The sequence below is a fragment of the Rissa tridactyla genome, chromosome 11, assembly GCF_028500815.1.
Source record: "Rissa tridactyla isolate bRisTri1 chromosome 11, bRisTri1.patW.cur.20221130, whole genome shotgun sequence".
NCBI lineage: Eukaryota > Metazoa > Chordata > Aves > Charadriiformes > Laridae > Rissa > Rissa tridactyla.
In genome coordinates this window covers 21,705,510-21,717,544 of record NC_071476.1, presented here as the reverse complement: position 1 = coordinate 21,717,544, position 12,035 = coordinate 21,705,510, and the positions used below count along the sequence as shown (strand labels likewise).

Sequence of the window (12,035 nt, the reverse complement as noted above, 5' to 3'; positions counted from 1 at the left end):
GACAGGGCTGGTGGCACAGAGGGGACAGTGGCCCCTCCGAGGGGTCCCGGCAAGCTTCTCTGATGGAGTCCAAGCATATGTCTATGCCATACAGGCAGGTGCAGGACTGAGGAGCCAGTCAGAGTCATCCAGGGCTAGGCCCTTGCATGCAGCTGATCGTGGGCTGGGAAATGCCAGCACCTGCCTGCCTGCATTGCGCCTTGCCGGCGAGTGGCTGCGTGACTGTCACCCCAGTGCCTGCATCCTCCTCTGTCCCTCAGCGCTGACACTCCGGCGTGAATGGGAACGGACAGCAGGTGTGTTACTCTTTCCCACGCAGGGGACAGTTAGTGACATGCTTCAGGTCAGTGTTTGCAAGGGCATGACCTAGAGCTGGTGAAAGGGACTGGCAAGAAGATGTGCCGGCAGTTAGGTACATGCGTATGCACCAGCCAGCCCTGGAAGGGGCTGCCAGGCTTTGCTTCTCCACACATGGCCGAGTTCCTGGGCCAGGGGAGTTTGGTACCTTGGCAGGTTATTTACTTGCAATGGGAGAGACAGGTAAACAAGGGAACTGGTGTTGTGATTTCACTCGGTAGGCAGCTCGGCACTACCAGCTGCTCAGTCACTCCCCCACGGTGGGAGGGGGCAGAGAATCGGAAGGGTGAAAGTGTGATAACTCATGGGTTGAGATAGAGACAGTGTAATAGGTGAAGCAAAAGCTGCGCATGCAAGCCAAGTAAAATAAGGTATTCATTCACTCCTTCCCATCAGCAGGCAGGCGTTTAGCCATTGTCAGGGAAGCAGGGCTCCATCACGCGAAATGGTGACTTGGAAAAACTAATGCCGTAACTGCGAATGTCCCCTCCTTCCTTCTTCTTCCCGCTGTTTTTCAGCATGCTGTCATATGGTATGGAATATCCCCTTGGTCGGTTAGGGTCAGTTGTCCCAGCTGCGTCCCCTCTCAATTTCTTGTCCTAGCCTGTTTGCTGGTGGGGCAGTGTGAGAAACAAAAAATGCCTTGACACTGTGTAAGTACTGCTCAGCAATAACTGAAACAGCCCTATGTTATCAAAACTTTTTCCGTCACAAATCCAAAACATCGCGCCATCTAAGCTACTATGAAGAAAATCGACTCTATCCCAGCCCAAACCAGTATACTGATGAATTTCAAGAAATAAATGACTGCCCTCCTCTTCAGCTATCTGTTTATGTTTCTTCTTGATTGGAGAACAAGTATGAAGGACTTGTGCAGAGTTGTTTATGCTGCCTCCATCAGGGGCTGCAGAAGTGAGGTGGTTGTGGTCTCTCGGTGCACATGCTTCTTTTCAGCTTGAGCTTCACCTGTACTACTTAATGGTTTAGAATTAGTAGAAAGGCAATGGTTATGTTAACTTCAACCTCCCTTCATTTGTTTTCGTTGCTCAGCTCAATTTGCTTTTATCCATAAAGCTGTAATATCCATTTTTGTTTCTAGTTTATGGTGTCTAAACCTGGGTTTAACAACCTTCTGCTGTCCCTGAAATGAATGCAGCAGCTGGAATGCTGGTTTGAAGCTGTGGCCGTTCCCTGTTGCGTAGCTGCTTTTAATTCCTGAACTTGGCTTTTATTTGATCAACGAGTACCAATTGCAGAGTGCACACGTGATGACCCTGCGCAGGTGGCCATGGCCACGCAGTGCTTTTACCTTGAGGTCACTCTCAGCTCAGACTAGATTTTAACTGAGGACTGGTGAAGCTCTGCAGATCCTGTTAGCAGCCTCTTGAGCTTGGTGAGACCTGTGCTTGCAGAGCAGCAGCCTCAGAGAGAGCAACTAAGGTAGGTTTGGATATGCTAAAGGCATGAGAGAAAGACTATAGATGCCAAAGAGTGGGTCGCCGTGTTAAAATGTTGCCTGTTGTGTCTAAAAACAACTATTGCAGTGGTGCTGCGAGTCATGGCCAGAGTGCTTAAATGTGCTCAGGTTGTCACTAGAGGGAGCAGCATGTGATTTTTCCTTAATCTTGAAAAAATGACATGATGCAGAGACCCAGCTGGTGGAGCAGTATGGCAGGAGGCATGTAGGAGGGATGCTGCAGTCTCTTTGGCTTCATGAACATAGGTGTTTCTCTAGCTGCAAGGGAATCTCTTGTCCCAGCAAGGTCCGAGGGGAGAGGGAGGAGCTAAGCACCTTAAAAGGGTCAGTTTGCTAAGTGGGAATTACTTTCTTGACTCTCCTTTTGGCTCTTGGAAGTGCAAGGTTTTGAAGGTGGACAGGGCCCTGCCAAGTGCAGGCACTGTATGCTCTGTGGGGGAGATGGCTAGAATGGGAGACATGTTGGATTTAGTTGGGTTTGCTGCTACTGGAAATTATCTGGGCTTGCTCTGTCTATAAGGGGCCTGGTTTGACGCATGCAGCTGCTGGAGATCTCCTTCAAGAGCTCAGTTACGCAGATTCTGGTACCATTGCTGATTGCATGGCGGTATGAAGTAGTGCTAAGTTGTATCTCTGTGCCGTGATGCGCTGCAGTGGGCACATTCAGAGGTACCCCTCCAGGCCTAGAATCTAAATACAAGATGAGGAGCAAGGGAATAGAGACAATGCAAGGAAACAAAGAGACCATAATGGTATCCTGCCTTGCCTCGAATTGGATAATTCCCCTATGACTAGTTGGTGGGCAGTGGATTACTCAGTGGGAGGAAAGGGGTCTGGAGTCAGTCCTGTGAACTTCGTTCCCTCATTTGTGAAACGATGTTGTGAACATCTGGCTCACACATGGAGCGTGACACTTGGCTCACAGAGGCATATAAATGTTTTCAGATCCTTGAATGGCTGTTGCTGAAATGTGAAGGATCATCATTAATGAAGTCTGCAATAACACTGACGGAGCATTTGTGTTTGCTGCAATTTGTAACTATGTTCTAACACTTGTTAACGAATGCTATTGTGGGTTGCAATGCGACCAAGGAACACTTGAGGATAAACATGACCAAGTGGTTGTTCCTGGTTTGTGCTACTATTTATCACTGCAGGTGTTGAAACATATCATGTTGTGCAGCAAGGCTTTAAATGGGTGAATAGGGTAAGAGGGGAGACTTAGCTACCGCTACTTCCTTTGTGGTTTTTCCATCTGCTCCACTTACATAGCAAACAGAGGCAAATGCCACAATTGGCTGATATAAGAAGATCTGTTGTGATGGGGAGCTGAATACCCATAGGACATCAGAAAAATCTAGCTGGTGGGCTGGAGGTTGGTTTTAGACAATGTGGCTTGGAGTAACGAAGCTATTCCCCATCAAGAGACCTAGGTGAGGACCTGAAGAAGAAGTAAATGTTGAAGGGGTAGAACTGAGCAAAGGCCTGCATGGATGAGCAAGGAGCTCATAACTGAACTCAGACATATAAAGGAGGCATACAAGAGGTGGAAGCAAAGGCAGGTGACTTAGGAGGAGTATGGACTTGCTGTCTGATCTTGCAGGGATAGGGTGACCTAGAGTTGAGTCTGGTGAGGAGTGTGAAGGGTGACAAAAAAGGATTCTGCAAGTACGTAAACAGCAAAAAGAAGACCAGGGGAAATGTGGGCCTACTGCTGAATGGTGCTGGGGACCTAGTAACAAAAGGCATGGAAAAAGCTGAGGTACTCGATGCCTTCTTTGCTTTAGTCTTTACTGGTAAGACCAGCCTTCATCAATCCCAAAACCCTGAGACCAGGGGAAAAATCTGGAGCAAGGAAGATTTACCCTCAGGTTAGGGAGCACTTAAACACATTGAACCCAGGAGTGCTTAAGAGACTGGAGCATCTCTCATATGAAGAGAGGCTGAGAAGCTGGAACTGTTCAGTCTGGAGAAAAGAAGGCTCAGTGGGACCTTATCCATGTGTATGGGAGGGAACGAAGAAGAGGGACTCTTCTCAGTAGTGTCCATTGTCAGGACCAGAGACAACAAAGGAGGTTCCATCTGAATGAAAAACCCCTTTTGTACTGTGAGAGTGATCAAACACTGGCACGGGTTGCCCAGAGAGGATGTGGAGTCTTCATCTGTAGAGCCATGGGACTCATGCCCCCTTGCCCCTATGCCCATCAGTGGGCACGGACTCCTGTGTAGGCTGTAACCCACAATACCTTCTAGATCCTTCTCTTCCTCTTCTCTGCCTGTGGGGCTGACTCCCCTGCTGAGGTCCGGCATGGTGTATTCACGCTGACTCAGTTGTTTCTTATTTCTTTTCTGACTGCATCTCCCAAGTTCTTGAGATTGGTTTGAATCCAAAGCCTGTCCTGTGATATACTGGCAGCCTCTTCTGTGCTGGCATCATCTGCATGATGAATAAACCTGCTTCCTTTTCTGTTATCCGGCTGTAAGTAAAAAGGCTGATTAGGATTGACCCAAACCCCATCTCTGTGAATCCTGACTTGATGCTTCTTCCTTCACACCATGAGCCATTTATGACTACTCTTTGAATATGTTTTTTCTAAATGTTCTCCCATCATATTGCCATTTGGATCTCCCTTAGCTTGCTTAGGAGACTATCGCCAAACAAATATCAAAAGTCTTACTATCTAGAATTGATAACTGGTGTCTTTCCTTCCTACAAAATTCTTTTGCCTGACTGTCCAGGGAAGCTGGGTTGGTCTGAAGAGGTTGTTAGTTCCTGCACCCTTCCTTGCTTGCCTCTAGTGCTTGTGGTAATGAAAACTAAGACAGTGGGTATGTAATTTCACAGATTTTCTTTTCTTCCATTTTGTAAAGCACCACTCCATTTGTGCTCTCTGCGGCCTTCTAAGGCTACTTGGTTGTCTCTGGAGTCCAAAAACCCAGCAACCTGCATCAGTGCCTTAAGATAAGGCTTATCAGGCACATCTCATTGGAAACCCTTCACATAATAGAAGAGTACTCCTTACTCTGCTCTTGCCTTATCTGGGGTTAAATCTTGTCCTCTTGTAGTTGAGAATACCTGTGCTGCATCAGCTGTTGCTTTTTTCTCACACTGGTCTTTGTGACCTTCAACATTTATCCAAGACAGCTGATGGCTTTCCAGCTCTGAGCAGTGGACAGGCCACGTCTCCCTCTCATGACTCATGGGCTTGGTACAGTTTCTCACCCTCGCTGTTCCTCTAAAGCTAAGTGCGTTGGCTTTTCAGCTTTGTCCTTTTGTGCTTTTAACTGTTACCTGTTGTAATCTAACCTAGTGTCAGTTCCTCCTCCTGAGCTCCACAAGGATCTCATGTGGAGCTGTATTGGGCCCTTCCTTTTCTTCCTGCCTTTTCCCTGGCAGCGAGAGAGCTTGTTCAAGGCCTGCTTCTTCCACAAACTAACAGATCTGTTGCTGCTCTTTGTTTCTGTAGTTCAGCCTTCCAAGATATTCATACCAAAGCTCAGAGCTTATGGTGCTTTGCCTTTCTGAAATCAGCATTTCAACTTTCCTAGTACCCCTCTGAAGGGTCCCAAACCCTTTCGGGTCAGTCACCCTCACCCATGTTTGTGTTCTCTCCAGTCCTCCACACTGAGTCCCTCCTGAAAGTAAGTCTGTCAGTCACCTGCACTGTTCCTGTCTCAGCAGATTGTCCTCAGTATGTCCCAGTTTGCACTTTTGTCCCCACAGCTACTTCTCCGCACTGCTGGAACTTTCTGTAGATCTGAGTTTTCCATTCTCCCTGGACCCTGCAGCCAGCGCCTATGTCCTTGAAGCACACAGTCCTTCCGGAACAGGCTGATACTTTTATGGGTTCAGTTTCAGTTCTCCCAGAAAATCTGTTGCACCTCGTAAATCATAATTCTGGTCATTTATAAATCCTTCCTGTTTATTTTAAGGTAACATCTCCAGGGCATCTGGCAAACTGATGCAAGGTTCCTTGTGTTCCTCCTATGGCAACTGAGACTCCTCTATTAGCCTCTTCCTGGGTACTGTTGCCTGGACCTGTTGTGCTTCTGCTATAGCCACACCTGCAAAGTTACCAGGCTGTTATTTAGAAAGAAGGCTCTTCAACTCTTTTTTTGTCTCTTATTATCACTTGAGTGTGGGATACATGAAAGTTTTCTCCCTCATGGTTTACCCTGTGATGTGTAGTGGCTAGCTATAGAGTTGATACACATCACAGAACAAAGATGACCTTGCAAGTGTTCATTATTGTAGTGTCACTAGATCTTCCAGAAACATGGTCAAACTCAAACAAACTATGGTCCCTCCACTGTGTTGAACAGATGACGTGGAGATTCTTTGGGCTCTTCATATGTATCTTCTTATAGTGCAAGAGAATGTTGACATCTAGCTTGTGGCAATGAATGCTTCTCAAGATCCCTCTAACCGAGACGGAGGATTGCAGGACATTTGACACGGAGATGTCTAGATCATGTAGCACAAGTAACAATTATCCCTGGCTGCCATGGGAGGGCTGTGGTGAAACCCTTTAACCAGGAAATCCTTCTAAAGCAAACTAGAAGCTTTTTTTTTTTCTTCACTGGTGCTCTTGTTTTTCATTCAATGTGATGGATATCAGGCTGGAATGAAATGGTGTGCAGCTCTGTGAGATTAGCAAAGACACTGGCCACTCTGATGGTGTGAGTGGATCAGAAAGGCTGTATGTGGAATGAGCAGAAATAATCTTATATTGAAGGGCTGGACAAAATCCTTCTCTTTTTCTTGTTTCTATAGTTATCTTTGAAAACCTGCTGATGCTCAGCTGGCCCAGGCCAGGATACACTGTGAGAGGATATCCAGGCCAGTATCCTAAACACAGCGGTGATTGTAATAATTTGCATCTTGGATACAATAGAGACTGAAACAGTGGTAGGGACCCTTGTGCTACTAGGATGCTACTACGTGCAGTTCTTGTATGCCAGCAACTCGTTTTGGAAGCCCAATCTCCATTCCCATAGCAAAAGACACACAGGAGTCAGACTGTCCCAAGGATGTCCATCTTCCTGTCACTACCTTGCATTTGCTGGAAGGCTTTCCTTCCCTTGAAGTTCTTCCGCAGGCCTTGTTTGCATGCTGTGAGTTTCCTCTTACTTCACAGTCACTCAATAGCATTCTCCTTTCTGGTACATCAGGCAAGATTTAAAGTATGCCCACTTTGCTTGATATGATGGCTCAATCCAATAGGTTTTTCTTTTATTCCATTAGAGCATTTCCCCCTTTGTCCTTTTCCTTTTCCTTGATTCTGAACTCTTTTTGTAGTTTTCAGTCCTTCAGATGCTTCATCTCTGTGTGGCATCCTGTTCTCTGCGAAGGTGCTATGCGCTAGGAAATACGGCCCTCTAGATCCATAGACCATGAGCTGGTGAATCTGACCTTGATCTAACTTTAGCATAAAGAGAACTTCTGCCATTTTATTGCTTGCTTTTCCTCTAAGGGATCCAGTTATTTTCAGTGCCACTTTGGCTGCATACAGTCACTAACTTCCTGGGTGTGAGATCATTTAATGATGACAATGAATGTAAAAAACAGGGCTAACATTTTAGTGTTGGTGAAAGCAATGAACGTTTGTTTGGCTCTTCAGACTGTTAGGTAGGACATGCAAAGTGCTCTTCTACCACAAGCTATAGAAGTCTACAGAAATAACTGCCCAGGGCCAGAGAGAGGGAGTAGTTGCAGAGGAGACTGTATCTGATGAAAATAGGCCATTGGCCTGTGATGTCCAGGCTGGGATAGCACTAGAGCAGGCCCTTGCCAGTGCATCCGCAGCTCTCCTTACTGCGCGCTTCAGGGCAGATGCTCTTTGCAGTGCGTCTTGAGCTTGAGGGGTTAATATGATAATGTGAGCAGTATGCATGGTAATACAGTTAGCTCTTCTCCTGACATATATAATCATAGACCTGAGATCAGGGCACCTTCCCTTCAGTCAGACATAGCGATTGCTGGTACCAGTCACAGGTTATAAACTAATTTTGGCAGTTGGCCATAAAACTGCTCCTTTCAGTGAGACACAGAGGCGTCTGGTGTCAGCCTGACACAAACCATTTGACCAGGGAAAGGCCTCTCTCCTGGTGGGATTGCAGAAGGGCTGATGCTGTTAGTGAAAGTAGAAGTATAGAGAGAGGGGCTCATATCCCTGCACTAATAAATATTAAATGTCTGTTATCAGGCCTGGCATTTGCTTTGTGGCCCCAGCTTTTTAGCCTGCTTTGGTGGCTATCCACTGAAGGCAACAGGTTTATCAGCAAGTTCAAGCATGTTTGGACTGCAAGGTCTCTCCTGGTGTCTGGCACGTGAAATTATCCTAATCTGCCTTTAATATCCCACTCTGTACTCTGGGTGCCGTGACACACAGTCTCTGCCCTGCACCTCTGGTTTGGGTTACTAGCTGCTCACAAAAGGCTTTAATCCTCTCTCCATCTCTGTAAACATGCAGCGTACTTATTTCCCGCCCCCCTCCTCCAATGGAAAAGTCTGGCAGGGTGCCAGAGGCCGTGGGCTCGCATGGCAGATGAGACTGCAGCGGCTTTTCTGAGGAGCAGGGTGGGCTACGCTTACATGGCAAAGGGCAGCCCAGAAGTCGGCATGGTGGTTGTTAGTCCCTGTGCTGCCCAGACTGCTGTTCAGTGCTGGTGGCAGAGACGTGTGGAGCTGTGTCCTTTCAGCCTGAAGGCTCCGTATGCCTTTAACAGCTCTTTCCCCAGGAATGTCCATTGCAGCCTGGGGATGGGTCACCAGGGATCTTCATCACTGGGGATTCACAGAATCACAGAATGGTAGGGGTTGGAAGGGACCTCTGGAGATCATCCCCTCCAACCCCCTGCCGGAGCAGGGTCACCCAGAGCAGGTGGCACAGGAATGCATCCAGGTGGGTTTGGAATGTCTCCAGAGATGGAGACTCCACCACCTCTCTGGGCAGCCTGTGCCAGGGCTCTGCTACCCAGTGTGCTTAGTTTATCTCTAACTTGATCCTCCTCAACCAAGGGGAGGTCTTCCTTCGTCCAGACTTTCCCTGTTACCTCCAAAGTGTGGGACTCCTGAGGGCTGGAAAGACCTAAGCAAAGAAGGAATTTAGTAACTCCACCTTCTCCACATCCTCTGTCACCATGGCTCTTGTCTCATTCAACAGTGGGCCTACCTTATCTCTAGTTTTCCTTTTGACTCCAGAATGCCTGGGTAATGGGTGCAGGAGGTGCAACAGAACCACTGCAATGGTGAGGAATCTGAAATTAAATTAGCAGTTGTTGTAAAAATTCTCTCTCAAATGGACTCTCTTGGTCCCTGAATTACCATGCATTTGTTGATAATGATAGCAGTTTTGCCAGGAGAGAAAATGGAGGATCAACCTCTTTCTAATCTCTTGGCTTTCAAAAAATCAGTGCTCACTCTGCTCTGACAGTTCAGTTAGCTGTGCGCTCCCAGGGAGTTCAGTTTCACTTCGCAGATCCAAACCAGGGATTAAGAACAGGGAGGTAATTGCTGTTGGTGCACCTTATTTCAGCAGCTTTTAAAAAAGGAAAACAGGGGGAAAAGATCATATTTTTGATAAGGTTTTGGGTTTTTTTTCCTGTCTCATTGGCACAGGAAGCCAAAACAAACCAGTCTGGAAAGAGGCAATGTGTCTTATTAAAAAACAAAACAAATCACAGAACCCCACCAAAGCTAAGAGGTTGCTAATGAAGCTTCCTGTCTGAACGCGATTGTGCTTGTCTGTAGTAGGGCACCTGGAAAGTATTTTCATTGTTTTCCCTTCTTCCCTCTATCAGGGAAGATGGTATTTTTGTTTCTCTCCATCTCAGGGTGTGAAGCTCTAGGAATGCTTGGGAGAGCCCTCCCTCTGCTGCTCGTGCAGGAGTGGTTGTTTCCACCTCAGCCCATTGCTGCTGGACTTACCCTGCTGAGAGGATCACTAGGACACTTCACCAGCAGAAAATGCTTCCAGATAGAGTTGGTAGCCCACTGGGAACAGACTGAGCCAGTTAAGAAATGATGCTGTGCTCTGCCAGAAGAGTTCAGTTTGGATAATTGCAGCAGGTCATTAGAGAACAATAGGAGTGGAAAGTACAGATTAAGCCACTGCTATTTCTACTGTATACACGTTATGCAAGGAAGGAATAGAACAGTGTCTAGGGACTCAGGTAGAAAAGACATTTCAGACTGGCTGTGGGCAGCAGAAAATTTGGGCAGAACTGCTCAGAGATCTGAACTGGTCTGAGCCAAACAAAGGGTTAATTTGTTAATTTTGTTATTTTTGTTAATTTTCTAAACTTGTTAATTTTGAGCTGGTGAGGTGGGTAGGGACTTCTTTCTTTTGGAAGACTGACAAACTTTACCATTGCTGTGTATTTCAGGAGGCAAACTTGAGTTGTATGAAGCATTACAGATATCGTTTCTTGCTTGTTTAGCTAGACATCAGTTCCCAGTCTGGTAGAACAGTGTGAGCTGTCTACAAGCTGGTTGTCACTGTGCTCTGAGTATTTGGTTTAGTTCCCTCCTGTGAGCTTCTCCACCATAACATGTTTTGGGATCTTCACTGTGTGTGTGAGGATGTGAGGAGGGGCTTTGGGTCCTGTGAACCTCTCTGGGGAAGAACCTTCACTGTGCGGACTAAAGAAGGATGTTGTCTTGAATGGAAAATGGCAGAACCAGCATTAAGCACTTTTTAGCCCTCTAGCAAGCCTTCTTGCAAGGAAGTTTAGATTAATCCCAAGCTAAAGCACAGCTCAGTCTTGGTATGGGACATGGTATGGGTGCTCAGGTAGAAAGCTTAGGTATGTAGACTGCTGTCTGTGCTTCAAGCCTACCAGCTCATCCTTACACAAGACACGTGCACCTGCAACGGTGTAAAACACTTTGATTATCCTTCGTCCCTGTTTCCAGGCCTGTCTTTTGTTTCTGGCTTCTTCCTGTGTCCTGGATCCAGAAACTTGGAGGAGAACACATATCTGTTTGCCTGGTGCACTGTCTCCAGGAGAGCTCGGGCTCCTGCCTACTTGTCAGGCCTCCTGCCCGCAATGTTGACATGCCCAGTCATCATCTTCTTGTAATGCCTCTTTAGGATTTTGCTCTCTAGGACTTTCTGAGCTCATGGTGGAATCTTCCAGAGCCAGTGCTGGCAGACTGTAGTGTTCAAGTTGCCTCTTTTCATCAATTTTTCCAGGCAGTCTGTGGTAGACCTGTGCAGAGAATGAGTCTCGGTGCATTGGCAGAGATGTAGATAGAAAGAAAACCATGTGCATGTTCTGCTCAGCTGGGAGATGTCTCAGGGGGTCTGTCTGTTGTCTTAGACGCTGCTACTCAGTGAGATGTATCTGCTTGTCAAGTAGCACGTGAGTACGCAGTTTGAAGGAGGACGGCGATAAGCAATACTGTAGGATGTGTTCCTTCAGGCCAGCCCAAAGGGCACAACTCGTTCCCAAAATTCGCAAGGCATCTGTAAGGGGAATCTGTACTCCTGAGAGCTGGATAAATGATTTCTGCATTATCTCAGTTTGGGATTCTTTTGCTCAGACTAAAAGAAGGTATTGCTTCCCATACAAACAAAAACCTTGGTCAGTCTCTTGTTCCAAGGCAAATTGTGTGTCAGCTGTGAAGAGGGAACGTCTGTTGATTTGGAGTCCAGTAGTTCAGGGTGAACTGAAGCTCGGTTTGCCAGGAAGAGGAAGCACGGGGAAAACCAGCACTGGCTTTCTAGGGCCAAATTCAATGCCAGTGAGAGTGCGACAGGAGAAAAGACACAGACTCACCCCTGTTGACTCCATGGTCTGTTTGGTCCCGAGATTTTTAGCTACTTTCAGTTGGCGTATGAGCACAAAAATGATATCATGGTGAAGGAATTACTAAGCCAGAAGTGCCGCCTCATGTGAAGTTATTTAAGCGTATCTCATGATATATTTTTATGCGTCGGTAATTATCATCCATACCCAGATTGCCCTACTTAGACTTTCCTCTTGTGTCGTTACTTGTTCATGCGGGAGTGTTTTCCCCGGGGGGTGTCATCAAATACGTTATAAAAGTAGAAGACACTGAAGAGTGTAACCTTTTGCATTTTTTTTAATAACGGGCTTGTATGCAATTAGTGTAAAATACTGTAGCATCAGAAGTTGCCTAGCGGAAGAGATCAAGTGGGTTTGAACAGGCTCTGAATCCCAATGTCCCAGGTAG

At 46.7% G+C, this 12,035-nt stretch overlaps 1 protein-coding gene across 1 annotated transcript in view; it reads left to right on the top strand.

Annotated features, from left to right (window-relative positions):
- Positions 1 to 479: 479 nt before the first annotated feature.
- Positions 480 to 12,035, top strand: part of NRG2 (neuregulin 2) — a 136,573-nt gene continuing 125,017 nt past the window's right edge. The window contains exon 1 of the mRNA XM_054217389.1: positions 480 to 540. Within this exon, the coding sequence (XP_054073364.1) occupies positions 528 to 540 (13 nt within the window). The 5' untranslated portion in view covers positions 480 to 527. The remainder of the gene's footprint in view (positions 541 to 12,035) is intronic.